Raw genomic sequence first — 17,107 nt, 5'->3', positions numbered from 1 at the left:
ACAGCCTTAACCCACGTCTTTCTTGCTTCCCATTGTTTGTTGTAGCTGCACAGGCTTATTTTTTGCAGGTTTATCCATATTTCCTTTATGCCATAACCGACCGAACAATAACAGAAATTGGCGCGTTTACGCTATACTGCGATTGGATGAATATACGAGACAAGGGAGATCACGTATGGGACAAATAAGGGACATCCCGGCTAATACGGACAGTGATGCCAATTTAGCAACTTTTCAGAGTACCCTGGCAACTTCTTTTTCAAACAGCACCTAGCAACAAATTTAGCTACTTTTAAACATTTATCTGGAACTTTTAGCAACTTTTGAAAAGTGTCTCAAACCCTAAAATGCATGCATTTTCCCTCTAAATGACACAAATTCGATTTTCTCTGTCACACAGTCAGTCACAACACACGTGTCTGGCTGCAAAAGTGCATTGCGAGTGACGTCAGCAGAAGGCCAGCAGCAATTTCAGTACATTGCAAATCATTGTTGGCTGACTGCAGCAGCAGTAGTACGGGTTCGAGCCAAACCCAATGAATATAGTTGGTCTCGAATGTTTGATCTTGAACAGAACTTACAACATCAATCAACATGTCTCAATCAAAATTATACAGCCAAAAGTACAGAAAAGAGTGGGAGTCTGTACCTGAACAAATGTCAAATCATATTTTTTTGCCGAGACGGCCAGTCAATTTGAGTAACGTTATTGTGTATTCTACGTAACGACGCAGTTTTACGTTATCTCACAATGTAATTTAGCAACTTTTAGCAACAAATCAACGTGCCTCTAGCAACTTACCCTGAATATTTGTTGGCAACACTGAATACGGTACAGTTGGCAACCCTAAGTTCAGGCTATTTGAGGGCTGGGAGGGTCACCCTTGCCTGGTTCCCAAAAGGGTGCAGGGACATGGAGGAAGCAGTTCAAACAGGTTCTGACGTGTTATTGTCCTGTAGTTGCAAAAACGGAATATTACTCTGAAGCGATGCAACGTGGGTATCCGTGTCACGGTCACTAGCGGTTCTGGGGGGGGGCAATTTAAGGTTAGGCATACGGTTAGCGGTGTGGTTAAACTTAGGTTTAAAAATCACATTTTAAGAAGATGCATTGTAGAACGAGATAAGAAAGGTTAATACAACAGATTACCCACGTACACTTACGATTTATTTTCCCTTTCACCTGTCTTTAGTGGACAAGCACGCCTGCATACGTTGCCATGACAACCAGACTGTCGATCTGTGGCGGAAATTAAAATCTGTCATTCGAATGCAACATTGTATAACTACATTTCTGTCGTCTTTGCATGCTCCCACATACAGACAAGCAATCATAGAAAAACGATAAAGGCAAAGAATACCATCTTCAGTTAAATTATCATCAATTCAAAATACTAGTGCAAGAGTCATGTAACTATTTATTACACCTGTCAATCTTGTAGTTTGAGGATAATCACCACCATCCTTTCAATGTTCAATTGAAAAACATTCAATATCTTGTTAGAATATGAAATCATACAACTATTGTTCACATCTGTCAATCAGTAAAACTGCTTAAAAAAAAGATTTAGCAAACTTCATCTGAAAAGCAATGCACTTGTATTTATTTACAAGAATAAAAAGGGTCTGAATATATCATAACAGATGGCCAAGCACAAAGGCAAGTGGCAAAAAAAAAGCCTTTTCATTCCCCTGCTACTGGGACTTGAGTTTATCTCCAAACAGGGTTATGAAGAGTCCATAGAGAAAGCCGCCTGTAAGGATGAGCAGTGTGCTGGATATGGGGCCGAATGAGAACAGCACCCCAAACAGGTAGAGAAATAGAAGCATCAGCAGGGTTCTGTAGCTTGCTAGTGTGCGCAGGCTTAGCCGCGGCCGTCGGTTCCTCTCCGCTGTTCGCCGTGTCTCTGGGCTCCTCTGCCTGCTGTCCGCCTTGACCTCAGGGCTGGCCAGGTAGTGTCGTCCCAACCGGCCCAGGAAGTCCGGCCGCGAGCACAGAGCTTCCATGTGACCTCCGAACTGTGGAGGGGAGAACGGTTCTGATTACGGAATGCTTGGACTAAAACTATGATAACTCAGATTCTGTTAGGCTACATATCACATACCCTCTCATTCACCAGGGACGAGATCTTGAAAAAGAGTCTGACCAGGACGGCATTCTCATAGCTCCTGATGGGCTGAAGCTCTGGATCTCCTTGGTACTCAATCTCAAATCTACGCAGTCCATTGATGATCTGCAAAAACATCACACATATTTAACAATAATCCCTTTATGACATGGTTGGGGTTGTAGTTTTGGGTGAGTTGAATAAGTAGTCTGACCTGCATTCGGCCCAGGTCTGTGAGGATGAGTCCATTCTCACCCTGAACACAGTCTGGTAGCTGCCTGGAGTTCCCATCGTCCTGACCAGAGCCCAGGGTAGCCATCAGCTGAGAAAGCTGTCCTGCATTCAGCTGGAGACGACACAGAATAGCATGACCCATTTTCACCCCAAATTAGTTGAATTAAGTTTGATTCATATCAATTGCAGCAGTTTAGCACATGCTAAAATCTTAAGGAAAACGTCTGTGTAAACCTACCCGAAATATCTGACAGAGGTAGTCCAGTGACCTCTCCAGGAACTCGTGGGTCTTCTTGACACATTCCCCAGTGTCATCCACCTCTCCTCCATTGAAGGTGTAGTTGAGGTCGGGGGAGCCCATTCCAAACCAAGACATGAAGGAGTTATTGGCCGCCACTTCAGCTGAGTGATCTGATATCCTCTTGGCTGTCTGCCTTGCCTGGGCGATGATCTGAATGAGCTTCAGGACCTACATCAAAGAAGGATGACAACAGTGACCATGCTTATATGCAGCCTCAAAACATCAGATTAAAGTAGTTGTTGATTGGTTCTAGTGGTGCTGTGTGGCTCAGTTGGTAGAGCACGGCGCTTGCAATGCCAGGGTTGTGGGTTCAACTCCCATGGGGGACCAGTATGAAAATGTATGCACTCACTACTCTAAGTCGCTCTGGATAAAAGCATCTAAATCAGGGTTTCCCAAACTTGGTCCTGGGGCCCCCTCTGGGTGCACGTTTAGTTTTTTCCCCTAGCACTACACAGCTGATTCAAATCATCAAAGCTTGAGTTGATGAGTTGGATATTTGATTCAGCTGTGTAGTGCTCGGGCAAAAACCAAAACGTTCACCCAGGGGGAGGCAGGACTGAGTTTGGACCCTGAGCTAAATGACAAATGTAAATCTAAGACGAAGGGCAGGCCTGGGCGGTTGGGTCTGTTGCGAGAAGCAAGGAGAACATAGTTTTCTCCAGAAAGTCGGCAACACAGTGCAGTTCAGAGCAATCTAATCTTGCAGAGCGTAGCTAGTTCATTTTACTCAACTGAGACTACAGTTAACCGATGATTGACAAAATGTGTGAACAGTCAGCCTAGCAAATTCAATAAAGTCCACACAGACTGTGCTTGTAGCAGGTGGTTAACACTAGCTAGCTCACCATTAGCCTCATTAGCACTTTTCTCCCAAAGTTGGGTTCAATTCCAGAAATGGGAATTACAAACGTGCAAAACTGGAATTGCAATGAAACCACCCCCAAGTATGGTTCCCTCCACTCCACTCACCGCGCCCCTCAGCTCTGTGCCGAACATCTGTTTGTACTGGCAGTCCTGGCCCTCCAGGCCGTACACGTGGCTCTTCACCCTGAACACCCTGTCTGTCACCACGGACTGCCGGGCAGACAGGAAGCTGCCACCGTGGCTTGGAGTGAGGAAGACCCGGTGCTGCCGATGGTGGAGGACGTGCTCCGGCTCCAGAAACAGCTGCTCTCCTGGAGAGGGACGGATAGGAGGGTTAGGGTAGGACAGTCTACTGTACTTGGACATTACTATTAGTGCATCTGCATCACACAAGTATCATAAGACTGGGTGAATGTTTCTGTTCTTACCTTTCTGAATCATCTCTGATAGGTTTGGCTGAGCGAAGACTTTGGCCACCCTGAAGACCATTAGTGCATTTTTGACGTTGACCAAGTCTATGCGTACCACCCTGTTTAGAAAGCCCTGAAAGAGCTTTGTGTACATGAGCAGGTTCTCCTGAACAAACAAGCCCCTGGTCAGGAAGATGGATCAGAACATTTTTGGAATCAGTAAGACAAATACACCAATACTAAACCGTGCCTCTGAGTAAAACATTTCAAGGAAGCACTGCTAGCACACATTTATTTAGCCTGACCTATACTGTAATCCAACAGATAACTCACCATTTCTCAGGTACACCTTTGTTCTGGTCTGTCTGAGGATTGGTATTCTCTCCTGTGTACCTCCACGGCTGGATGTAGCTAAGCCACGTCTCCAACACCTAAACACAGAGACAGTGGTGGTATAGAGATAAGAAAAGAAGTGGACCCAATGAGAGAGAGTCGTGATTGACACCAGCCAAGTTGAGAAGGTTGAGGATGGAGTTGGAACACCTACCGCTCTGAAGGAGGCATCTAAAGGCCAGTGACCAAAGCAGTGCTGGAGGAACACATAGAGCTTCTGCTGGACAAAACGCTGCACCACCACCCTACATAGACAGGGCCACAGTGAATTACAGACAAAACTAGATCGACTGTGATTTCCTGGAGAGAACGTGGACCCTTATGTCTGACTATTGGGGTGCTCACTGCTCAGCTCACCTCTTGAACTCTTCCAGGGGGCTGGCGTGGGAGTGGGCCGAGGGCGAGGAGCAGACCTGCTCAGGTTTCAGGCTGCAGGAAAAGGCATGGAGGTGCTTCACCAGGAGACGCACCACCAGAACGTGCTCCTCTGTCGGGGTGAAAGTCTCCTGAAACAGCAGCCAGTCATACAGAGATCCACGGGGCAGCAGCCAATCACACAAAGCTCCTCGGATAACAATAACCAATCACACATTGGGCTTGGAACATTCCCCTAATCCTGGTTCTTCCCCTAGCCATTGTTACTGTTTCTCAAATTACCCTGCTGTTGAAAAAGCCTAGCTGAAAACAATCTGTGTCTAGCTCAGAAACAGGCACATACAGTACTTCAAATTGATATTCAGATCCATTATTCTTAGAATGATGAGGAAAATAGACAATTTGATGATGAATTATTTAATTGATTTAGGGCAATTTGGTTATTTATATGTTTTGTATACTGTAGTAGTGTTTTCTCAATGGAAGAATGTGAGATGGGAAAGACAACAATGACACACATTAACTAAGGATAGTGTGCAACACAACAGACATCCACAAGCTACATACAATGAAAACGTCACTCTCTTCAAATTCAAAACATGCTTTGAAGGCACATTCTCCTTTCAAGGATACTTCTCTATGGGCCAGATCCTACTGTGAGATGTTTGACGTTATGTGAATTTCGTGCCGTCAAAATGGGGTCCATCCAAGGATAGGTCTTTGACTGGTTGCGTCAACCAAGCAGTTGGTTTTACAGAATGCATTTTAACGGCATTCAAATGTTTTTTTTTTTGTTGAAGAGAAGTACCCTTGACCTCCCCACCTTAACCTTAATGCTACTCTGTCCTCAGGGCCTAGGTTTACCTCCAGCAGGCCCGGTGGGAGTGGATGGAAAGGTAAAAGTACTTGGTACGTGTCGAGGGTCCCAGAGCCAGGAGGGGTCAGGGGTTGGCACGGCATGCTGGACATACTGAGGCGATAGTGCAGCAGCGCCAGCTGTACGACCCGTCACAACCAGGGGAGGAAGAGGAGGGAAACGACAACAACACAGTTGGGAAAGGAGGAGAGAGGGGGAGAAGGGAAGGAGGTGAACATGAGAATAGAAAGGAGAAAAGGATATAGTGCATCCACAAAGGAAAAGGAGTGAACACCAAATATGGGAGAAAACAAGAAACAAAACAAAAAGATATTGACCACAGGAACACAATGCTATGACAGCTAGGGTGATGCAGTAGCCTTTTCCACACCCAAGAAAGGAGAGATTAAACGGTTAATATCCTCATCAATGAGGCACAGAAGAAACAACACATGGTTAATAACAGGGTTTGTTATTTTAGGTAGAAGAACAGTCCACAGGTAAAAGGATTGTTTCAGTCCAATGGCCATGACAGGTTGGTTTTTTTTAGGGGGGGAAGAGGGGGTACTGCATCTCTTACACTATGGAGGACCACATACTTAACTTTAACTATGCAATTTAACAGACTGGGAATGTACTAGGTTACTAGGGGACAGCAGGGATGGGAAGGGTATGGCCTGTACATTGGGGATTTGACAGGTGTATGGATCATGACAAAGGGTGGTGGCTAAATGATACATGAACAGAAGTAGAGATGGCAACCAGCCTAGCAGCCCAACAACCAAATAAACAATAGAGAAGGGCATTGAAACAGTTAATGGAGCCACCACACACACACACACACACACACACACAGAAGGCACACACAGGTCATGCGGGAAGCTAAAGCACTACTACCAGATACACATGCCAAATCGGTGCAGTACATTTGTGCTGCAGTTACCCATAAGCCAATAATTCAGCAACGAAGGAAAGAAAATCAAAAAATAAGCCTGCCTTTCAAATAAAATTACAAATGCCTGATGTTTACTGTGCCCTATTTTGATTGGTTTAACATTGAACTTTGTTCATTTTGATAACATTCATGTTTCCTAATCTGTGCAAATAAGGAGACTATAGATCAGTACAAACCAAAGCCAGACCTCCCTCTGCCTGATTTTCCAGTTACCCTCAAAGAAGCATAAGAAACAGCAACTAATATACAGTATACCCATCTATGCAGTGCAAAAGAGATGGATATAAACTACATTATTATAGCCCCGATGTGGGAGTGCAAGTCTTATAGAAATACTCCCCTCTAGTTGAAAAGAGGACAATGTGACCCGTTTTGTGTCCCAGTCCCAGCCAGGGGACAGGTTGATTTGACGCTGATCACCATGTGGGGTCCATGTCTGTGGCTTGGAGGAAGGTCTAGCATGGCACTCGAGTGGGACGCGCCCTGCCGTTGTTCAAGTGAGGGGGGGGGGGGGGGGTTCATCAGCCAGTCAGCCGTGCGTTGCTGCAGTGCAGGGGTGAGGGGGGAGCTTGGTGGTGGGAGGGTCCATGTGACATGCTCTTACCTTCACCTGGGGGGACTGCAGCTTCTGGTACATTTCCAGGGAGTAGTGATGCAGCCAGATCTCCACAAACACCTGGGGGTAACACACACAAACACACGTCTTATTCCCGATTCCCTAAACACCTTACTGACATCATTCAGACTAAATACATTCATGACTGACAAAGGAGCCTCACCTGTAGTAATGCCTCTGACCTCCAGATCTCCTGGGCTGCAGGGTCAGCAGTGACCGAGGGCTGATGGGATATGTGGCGCTTGAGGAGGCTGGTGCTGTGGATGCCATACCCTGCAAAAGGCACGCTGGGAGCCCTGGGCGCCAAAGACATGACCGTGAGCTCTGAGTTGTAGCATGAGGAAGGAAGGAGAAACTAAGAGGAGCCAAAGGTAAAAGTGTGTGCTCTTATTGGACAAGTTCAGGTAGCATCTTTTCTCACCCTACTGATTACAACCCTTTCACATTCACAGAAACCAGTGGTGTAAACTACTGAAGTAAAAAATACTTTAAAGTACTACTTAAGTCATTTTTGGGGTATCTGCACTTGACTATTTATATATATATATATATTTTTTTTTTACAACTTTTACTTTTATTCCACTACAAATCTAAATAAAATATGTACTTTTTACTAGCATACATTTTCCCTGACACCAAAAAGTACTCTTCACTTCTAATGTTAAGGCAGGACAGAATTATGGTCCAATACAGGCACTATCAATACAACTTGTCATCCCTACTGCTTCAGATCTGGCGGACTCACTAAACACAAATAATGTGTTTGTAAATTATGCCTGAGTGTTGGAGTGTGCCCGTCTGTCCGTAAATAAAACGGTGCCATCTGGTTTGTATAGCTTTTACTTTTTCTCAAGTATGACTATTGGAGTACTTTTTCCACCACTGTACTTAAGTACATTTCAAACCAGATACTGCTTGAGTAAAAGTCTAAAAGTATTTTCCTGGGTGACTTTTACTTGAGTAATTTTCTATTAAAAAGGTATATTTACTTTTACTCAAGTATGACCATTGAGTAATTTTTACACCACTGACAGAAAAATTTATTTTGATGAGACCTATCCCTACTGTAGAGTACCTGGGAGCAGGTGGAGACACAGAGCCTCTATTGTCGGCGAATGGAGAGGGAGGAACGCTGCCCTCTGTAGGGAGGAAGTACTTGAGGTAGGTGTCCACAAGCACAAAGTACGCATTGTCCAAGCTGCTCACATGCTGGCCCAGAGGGTAGTTCTGAGAAAATCACATCAAAACTATCACGTTAGGTCAAATAAGTCTGATTATCATGGAAGTTATCACAAACTATCAAAACATTTACTGTTGTAATGACAGTTGAGTGGGGTTTACCTTTGGTGTGATAAGACTGGAAGCAAATATGAACATGTAATATTCAAATGGATCTGCAGATGGTTTAAGGACATACCACCAGACTACAAAACAAATGTAAATAATGTAAGCAAACATTGTCATTGTCCACATTGTATGTTTGTGAGAAGGCGAGGACTGAGTGTGAGTTTGAGCATCAAGGATACTGAGCGCCAGGCTGAGTGTCTGGAGACCAGACAGAGGAAACTGCAGCTTGTTGTGAAAAAGTGGACAATCTGGGAGGACACCTTCCTGTATGGATGCCTTTACAGGACCCTGCAAGAGAAAATAACATCCAAGCTTTACACCAATCACTGTTGTGGAAGACCTTGCTATGTTTCAAATTGAGAAGAAAAAAACATGTTTAAAAAGGGATGAGACTTACAGGGAGAAAGCTGACAGGTATTTCATACTTGTACTCCTCTGCTTGAAGCTTGTACACAAGCTTCATCATTGGCCCACTGAAAAGCATATACAATCATAATTAAGTCAGTATAGAGTACATTACTATTTTTCTAAAAATGCTTTTTATGAAGTCATTTAGGCTGGGGCGGCAGGTAGCCTAGAGCGTTGGGCCAGTAACCGAAAGGTTGCTGGATCGAATCCCCGAGCCGACAAGGTAAAAATCTGTCGTTCTGCCCCTGAACAAGGCAGTTAACCCACTGTTCCCCGGTAGGCCGTCATTGTAAATAAGAATTTGTTTTTAACTGACTTGCCTAGTTAAATAAAAGGTTCAAGAAAAAAATAAGAATAAAATGTAATGTTCCTGAGGGGGAAATTGTCAGACACACAGTACTGGTACAAAATAGACACTGTACATTGTCATACACGTCTTGTACAGCCACATACATACAGTGCATTCGGAAAATATTCAGATCCCTTGACCTTTTCCACATTTTGTTATGTTACAGCCTTATTCTAAAATTGATTAAATACATTTTTTCTCCTCTTCAAATCTACACACAATACCTCATAATGATGAAGCGAAAACAGGTTTAGATTTTTTTTTGCAAATTACAAATAAAAAACAGAAATACCTTATTTACATAAGTATTCAGACCCTTTGCTATAAGACTCGAAATTGAGCTCAGGTGCATCCTGTTTCCATTGATCATCCTTGAGATGTTTCTACAACTTGATTGAGTCCACCTGCGGTAAATTCAATCGATTAGACATGATTTGGAAAGGCACACACCTATCTAGATAACAGTGCATGTCAGAGCAAAACACATGCTGTGAGGTCGAAGGAATTCTCCATAGAGCTCCAAGACAGGATTGTGTCGAGGCACAGATCTGGGAAAGGGTAAAAAAAAAGAAATCTGCAGCATTGAAGGTCCCTAAGAACTCAGTGGCCTCCATCATTCTTAAATGGAAGAAGTTTGGAACCACCAAGACTCTTCCTAGAGCTGGCAGCCAGGCCAAATTGAGCAATCTAGGGAGAAGGGACTTGGTCAGGGAGGTCACCAAGAACCCGATGGTCACTCTGACAGAGCTCTAGAGTTCCTCTGTGGAGATGGTTGTCCTTCTGGAAGGTTCTCCCATCTCTGCAGCACTCCACCAATCAGGCCTGTATGGTAGAGTGACCAGACGGAAGCCACTCCTCAGTAAAAGGCACATGACAGCCCGCATGGATTTTGCCAAAAGACACCTAAAGACCTCTCAGACCATGAGAAACAAGATTCTCTGATCTGATGAAACCAAGATTGAACTCTTTGGCCTGAATGCCAAGCAGCATGTCTGACCTGGCACCCTCCCTAAGGTAAAGCAGGGTGGTGGCAACATCATGCTGTGAGGATTGTTTTCAGCAGCAGGGACTGGAAGACTAGTCAGGATCGAGGGAAAGATGAACGGAGCAAAGTACAGATAGATCCATGATGAAAACCTGCTCCAAAGCGCTCAGACTGGGGTGAAGGTTCTCCTTCCAGCAGGACAACGACCTTAAGCACACAGCCAAGATAACACAGGAGTGGCTTCAGGACAAGTCTCGAGTGGACCAGCCAGAGCTCAGACTTCAACCCGATCTAACATCTCTGAAGAGACCTGAAAATAGCTGTGCAGCAATGCTTTCCATCCAACCTGACAGAGCTTGAGAGGATCATCATAGAAGAATGGGAGAAACTCACCAAATACAGGTGTCAGTGTCACACCCAAGAAGACTCGAGGCTGTAATCGCTTCCAACGGTGCTTCAACAAAGTACTGAGTAAAGGGTCTGAATACTTATGTAAATGTAATATTAACGTTTTTAAATTTTAAATAAATTTGAAAAAATGTCTAAAAACCTGTTTTTGCTTTGTCATTATGGTGTTATTGTGTGTAGATTGATGAGGGAAAAAAAGTATTTAATCAATTTTAGAATAAGGCTGTAACGTAACAAAATGTGGAAAAAGTCAAGGGGTCTGAATACTTTCCGAATGCACTGTAATACATACTGTGTGTCACAGTGAAGTGACACACACACACACCACCAAAGTAACATTAACACTATGTGTTTGGAAATATCTTTAGATATTTTGTCTCACATTATCCCCGTTTTAATGACCAACCGGCTTGCCCACTGGCATAGTAAGTTGAAATATATATATATATATTTGTAACTTCTGGCTTCCCACGGACTGTTTTTGTGCAATCGAATACAATAAGGAGCAATGCTGTAGTGTAAATACACCCGCATTGCAAATAGCAGCTAACACCAAAGGAGCTTGTGAGGCCTACCTAGGATCGAGAAAGTCCATGACAATGTTGTACTCATTGCTGCGTGCCTGCAGGAATTGCAGGTTCCAGCCCACGATGACCCCATCCAGACTTCCAAAAACACTCTCTACAAGCCAGGGGAAGATCAGGTGCAGCTCCTGAAGAGAGAACGATATTAATTCTGTCAGTCACAAGCTTACCTCCATTATCCCTGCTTTAGTCTCCCTCCACAACAATGTCATCAGATCATGGAGAGGAAACTTCCGGTGAAAGACAAGAGGATGAATGAGATTGGATAACATGGTTGAGTTCAGCTGAACCGGTTTGGGTAGGGATGTTCAATGCTCTTTCTGACCTATTGCCAGATAGGTGCTCTTCCTCTGTAACACACGCAGTGAGGCATCTGCAGCGTAGCAGCTGTTCCTGAGACCCTGATTTCCAGGCGCTGTGTCACCCTACCCTGATATCCCCTCTGATCCCACCATACCACACAGTAACAACTGCCTAGACACATTCCACATTGGCATGAAAGCCTGGAGAATCCAACTTATGGGTCTGCCCCAACCCTTTCAAAAGATAACATAAAACACTAGTAAGCGGTGTATATAAATCATACACCTCCAAGCAACTAAGAATGACAGGGTAGGCAACAACATATCTGCCACACTGATCCTCAACATGGCGGCCCCTCAAGAGTGCGTGCTTAGTCCCCTCCTGTACTCCTGTTCACCCACGACTGCGTGGCCAAGCACGACTCCAACACAATCATTAAGTCTGCTAATGACAACAGCGGTAGGCCCAACAACCTCTCCCTCAACGTGAGCAAGATAAAGGAGCTGATCGTGGACTACAGAAAAAGGAGGGCCGAACACGCCGCCATTTACATCGACGGGGCTGTAGTGGAGCGGGTCGAGAGTTTGAAGTTCCTTGGTGTCCACATCACCAAAAAATTATCATGGTCCAAACACACCAAGACAGTCGTGAAGAGGGCCCGACAACACCTATTCCTCCTTAGGAGACTGAAAATATTTGGCATGGGTCCCCAGATCCTCAAAAAGTTCTACAGCTGCACCATGGAGAGCATCCTGACCGGTTGCATAACCGCCTGGTATGGTAACTGCTCATATTAGACCGAGCAGTTGCCATAGGGTAGTGTGTACGGACCAGTTCATCACTGGGGCCAAGTTTCCTGCCATCTTGGAACTAAGTACTAGGCGGTGTCAGAGAAAGGCCTAAAATGTTTTCAAAAGACTCCAGTCACCCAAGTCATTGTGGAATAATAGTTAAGACATCAAAACTATGAAATAACACATATGGAATCATGTAGTAACCCCCAAAAAGTGTTAAACAAATCAAAATATATTATATTTCAGATTCTTCAAAGTAGACACCCTTTGCCTTGATGACAGCTTTGCTCACTCTTGGCATTCTCCCAACCAGCTTCATGAGGTAGTCACCTGGAATGCATTTCAATTAACAGGTGTGTCTTCTTAAAAGTTCATTTACACTCCATGCAGTTTGGCTTCAGAGCTTAACACTCCACAGAAACGGCCAACTGCTTTCTTCTGGAAAATGTGAAGTCCAAGATGGACAAAGGAGGCGTTGTTGGGGCTGTGTTTCTGGACCTAAGGAAAGCTTTTGATACTGTTAACCATGAGATTCTCATCACCAAATTGTCCAAGTTCAACTTTTCCCCCAATGCCTTGAGATGGATGAAATCATACCTTGAAGGCAGAACTCAGTGTGTCAGAGTGAGCAATGAGCTGTCGCCCACTCTTAGCTATGATGTGGGTGTGCCCCAAGGGTCAATACTGGGGGCCCTCCTGTTCAGCCTTTAATGATCTGCCTTCTGTCTGTACTGGGTCTGAAGTTCAAATGTATGCAGATGATACAGTGATATATGTGCATGCAAAGAGCAAACAACAAGCTGCATAAGAACTCACTACTGTAATGGTCCAGGTTACAAAGTGGCTCAGTGACTCATGTTTGCATCTCAATGTGAAAAAAACTGTCTGCATGTTCTTCACAAAGAGGGCAACAAATGCTACTGAGCCAGATGTCTGTGTGTCAGGGGAGAAGCTCCAGGTGGTATCTGATTTTAAGTACCTTGGCATCATACTTGATTCCAACCTCTCTTTTAAAAAGCAGGTGAAAAAGGTAATTCAAATGACCAAATTCAACCTAGCTAATTTCCGATTTATACGAAATTGTTTGACTACAGAGGTAGCAAAACTGTACTTCCAATCTATGATACTCCCCCACTTAACATACTGCTTGACTAGTTGGGCCCAAGCTTGCTGTACAACATTAAAACCCATTCAGTCTGTCTACAAACAGGCTCTCAAAGTTCTTGATAGGAAGCCCAATAGCCATCATCACTGTTACATCCTCAGAAAGCATGAGCTCCTGAGTTGGGAAAATCTTGTGCAATACACTGACGCATGTCTTGTATTCAAGATCCTAAATGGCCTGGCTCCCCCTCCACTCAGTATTTTTGTTAAACAGAAAACCCAAACATATGGCAGCAGATCCACAAGGTCTGCCATGAGAGGTGACTGTATAGTTCCCTTAAGGAAAAGCACCTTTAGTAAATCCGCTTTCTCTGTGAGAGCTTCCCATGTCTGGAATACACTGCCATCAGACACACATAACTGCACGACCTATCACACTTTCACAAAAAACATGAAGATATGGCTAAAGGTCAATCAGATTTGTGAACATAATCCCTAGCTGTGTTTTGCCGCTTTCCATGTTGTCTGTAGCTTGTGAGGTCTGGAAACACTGTTACTTTTATGGATTTTGTCTTGTTGCTTTTTGTTCTTTGTTGCTATCTGTATGCTACGTCTTGCTTATCCTATGTTGCTCTGCATGTGCTCACTGCTTGTCTGTATTGTAATAGTTTTTAATAACCTGCCCAGGGACTGCGGTTGAAAATTAGCCGGCTGGCTAAAACCGGCACTTTTACTGAAACGTTGATTAATGTGCACTGTTCCTGTAAAAATAAAATAAACTCAATTTGTGGAATTTCTTTCCTTCTTAATGCGTTTGAGCCAATCAGTTGTGTTGTGACAAGATAGGGGTGGTATACAGCCCTATTTGGTAGAAGACCAAGTCCATATTATGTCAAGAACAGCTCAAATAAGCAAAGAGAAACAGTCCATCATTACTTGAAGACAAGGTCAGTCAATCCAAAAAATGTCAAGAACTTTGAAAGTTTCTTCAAGTGCAGTTGCAAAAACCATCAAACGCTATGATGAAACTGGCTCTCATGAAGACCCAGAGTTACCTCTGCTCCAGAGGATAAGTTCATTAGTTAACAGCCTGAGAAATTTTAGCCCAAATAAATGCTGCACAGAGTTCAAGTAACAGATACATCTCAACATCAACTGTTCAGAGGAGACCGCGTGAATCAGGCCTTCGTGGTCGAATTGCTGCAAAGAAACCAATACTAAAGGATCCAGGCTGTATCACATCAGGACGTGATTGGGAGTCCCATAGGGTGGCGCACAATTGGCCCAGCGTCGTCCGGGTTTGGCCGGAGTACGCCGTCATTGTAAATAAGAATTTGTTCTTAACTGACTTGCCTAGTTAAATAAAGGTTTAATCAAAATAAAATAAAAAGGACACCAATAATAAGAAGAGACTTGTTTGAGCCAAGAAACACGAGCAATGGACATTAAACCGGTGGAAATCTGTCCTTTGGTCTAATGAGTCCAAATTTGAGATTTTTGATCTCCGCATGTGTGGTTCCCACCGTGAACCATGTAGGTGGTGGTGTGATTGTGCTTTGCTTGTGACAATGTTGGTGATTTATTTAGAATTCAAGGCACACTGAACCAGCATGGCTACCGCAGCATTCTGCAGCGATACGCTATCCCATCTAGTTTGGTGACAATCACCTGACCTCAACCCAATTGAGATGGTTTGGGATTAGTTGGACTGCAGAGTGAAGGAAAATCAGCCAACAAGTACTCAGCATATGTGGGAACTCCAAGACTGTTGGAAAAGCATTTCAGGTGAAGCTGGTTGAGAGAATGCCAAGAGTGTGCACAGCTGTCATCAAGGCAAAGGGTGGCTACTTTGAAGAACCTCAAATATATTTAGATTTGTTTAACACTTTTTTGGTTACTACATGATCCCATATGTGTTATTTCATAGTTTATGTCTTCACTATTATTCTACAATGTAGAAAACAGTACAAATAAAGAAAAACCCCTTGAATGAGTAGGTGTCCAAACGTTTGACTGGTACTGTACAAATTACCTCGACTAACCTGCCCCCCCGCACATTGACTCGGTACCGGTACCCCCCATATACAGCCTCGTTATTGTCATTTTTTGTATGACTTTTTATTTTATTTTTTACTTTAGTTTATTTAGTAAATAATTTCTTAACTATTTCTTGAACTGCTTTGTTGGTTAAGGACTTGTAAGTAAGCATTTCACGATAAGGTCTTGTTTTCGGCGCATGTGACAAATACAATTTGATTCGATTTTTTTTATCCAGAATTGACAACTTGCTTCAAATTTTACATAGTTTGGACCTAAACATGCACAATTTAATCTCTAACAACACATGCAAGATAGACAACACCGGTCTATACAAGCAAACTGCACCTTTGCAGTGTAGTCATCAATGACCTTCACCAGCTCCTGGCACCGCTGGAGAAAAGGTTTGGTGGTCGAGTCAACTTTCAGATTGGCCTGTAACGAGAAGAGAATATCATAAGAGTTGACATCAGTTACTGCTGTCACAGTGTTAGATAACTGACGTTTTGTGACATTGACTTGGCTCATGAGAACTTCAGGCAGGCAACATGTATTTCACATGTAACTAGCTCATGACGAGCAATACAATATAGGAGTTATCACTAACCAGAAGAAAACTGGGCTGTTGCAAGGCTGGGGCAGCCATATAAGATTCTATTCGAGACGGGTCACGATTCAAAATCCACTTGACACCTGGGGAGAAAACAAAGCAGAAAGGGTTGAGAGGGGCTTTGTTGACATTTCTTTCTGTCAAGCAAACTAGTTAGCAGTAGCACCATTGCTAGCTAGATAACTAACGTTAGCTATGAGTACAGAGATGGATACAAAATGTTTAAACATTGGAAGCAAGATAGCTAGCTAGACTATACATTTAGACGTGGCTGAAACCATGGCTTGGCTGACTAGTTAGCTAGCTAGCTAACGTTAGCTAATATCAGCCGGCTAGCACTAACGTCTGCTAGCTAGCTTTCTGTACAATTAAGCTAGCCCATCTATAACAGTGTGGCACTGGCAGGCAGCAGCTAACGGTACGGGCTGACCAAGCAATTTGTTTTTCAAAATAGTCTCATCTTATTATAGAAAATAAAACTGCAATATGCACTGGGTTAAAATGTGTCTTACCTCCCTCGACTACAAATTTTCAGACTTTCAAGTTCCAATCTACCGCGTTTCCATTAGACACAGCAAAGTGAAGCGAAAATGATGTCATTTCCCTAAAAGGATATGGCACGCGACCGCCGCTTTCTTGTGAACACAGCGCACCCATGTGGATAGTACTTTAAGGATGGAAGAGTCAGGTAGGCTAATCTAGGTAGACGGCAGTGTTGCAACAAAACAAAAAAATGTAGTAAACCAAGGTTTACAGCTGGCTCATAGACCACGTGGAATTGTGATAAAGCAATATTACTAACTGTTAAACATTGTTACATTTACCTCCTAGGTGTATCAACAATTAATCAATAAGGTTAATCAATCATCATGGATAGTATATGCATACAAATGAATTGATAAGGAATTAAACTAATCTAAATGAAGATAAGAGCAAAGTATGTTTTTTGCAATTGTATTGATAAGGAATTAAACTAATCTAAATCAAGATAAGTGCAAAGTATGCTTTTTGCAAATGCAAAGATAAGTGTGCTTGTGTAGCCTAGTATGTGGCATAACTATTT

General features: G+C 43.4%; 1 protein-coding gene across 1 annotated transcript; it reads right to left on the bottom strand.

Moving 5' to 3' along the window:
* Window positions 1-1,400: 1,400 nt before the first annotated feature.
* LOC106563165 (sphingomyelin phosphodiesterase 4) lies at window positions 1,401-16,650 on the bottom strand. The gene is given in 21 exon segments (XM_045689957.1): window positions 1,401-1,728; window positions 1,731-2,019; window positions 2,106-2,234; window positions 2,323-2,454; window positions 2,581-2,811; window positions 3,616-3,821; window positions 3,939-4,102; window positions 4,254-4,351; window positions 4,468-4,558; window positions 4,671-4,819; window positions 5,553-5,684; window positions 7,104-7,175; window positions 7,279-7,411; window positions 8,191-8,342; window positions 8,457-8,509; window positions 8,642-8,750; window positions 8,860-8,935; window positions 11,188-11,324; window positions 15,783-15,869; window positions 16,042-16,127; window positions 16,557-16,650. Coding segments are annotated over 20 exon segments (2,496 nt in total). The 5' UTR covers window positions 16,081-16,127; window positions 16,557-16,650; the 3' UTR covers window positions 1,401-1,711.
* Window positions 16,651-17,107: the final 457 nt, after the last annotated feature.

The sequence above is a fragment of the Salmo salar genome, chromosome ssa11, assembly GCF_905237065.1.
Source record: "Salmo salar chromosome ssa11, Ssal_v3.1, whole genome shotgun sequence".
In the NCBI taxonomy this organism is placed as follows: Eukaryota; Metazoa; Chordata; class Actinopteri; order Salmoniformes; family Salmonidae; genus Salmo; species Salmo salar.
The sequence above is the reverse complement of the archived record's forward strand: the minus strand, read 5'-3'. Positions and strand labels throughout refer to the sequence as shown.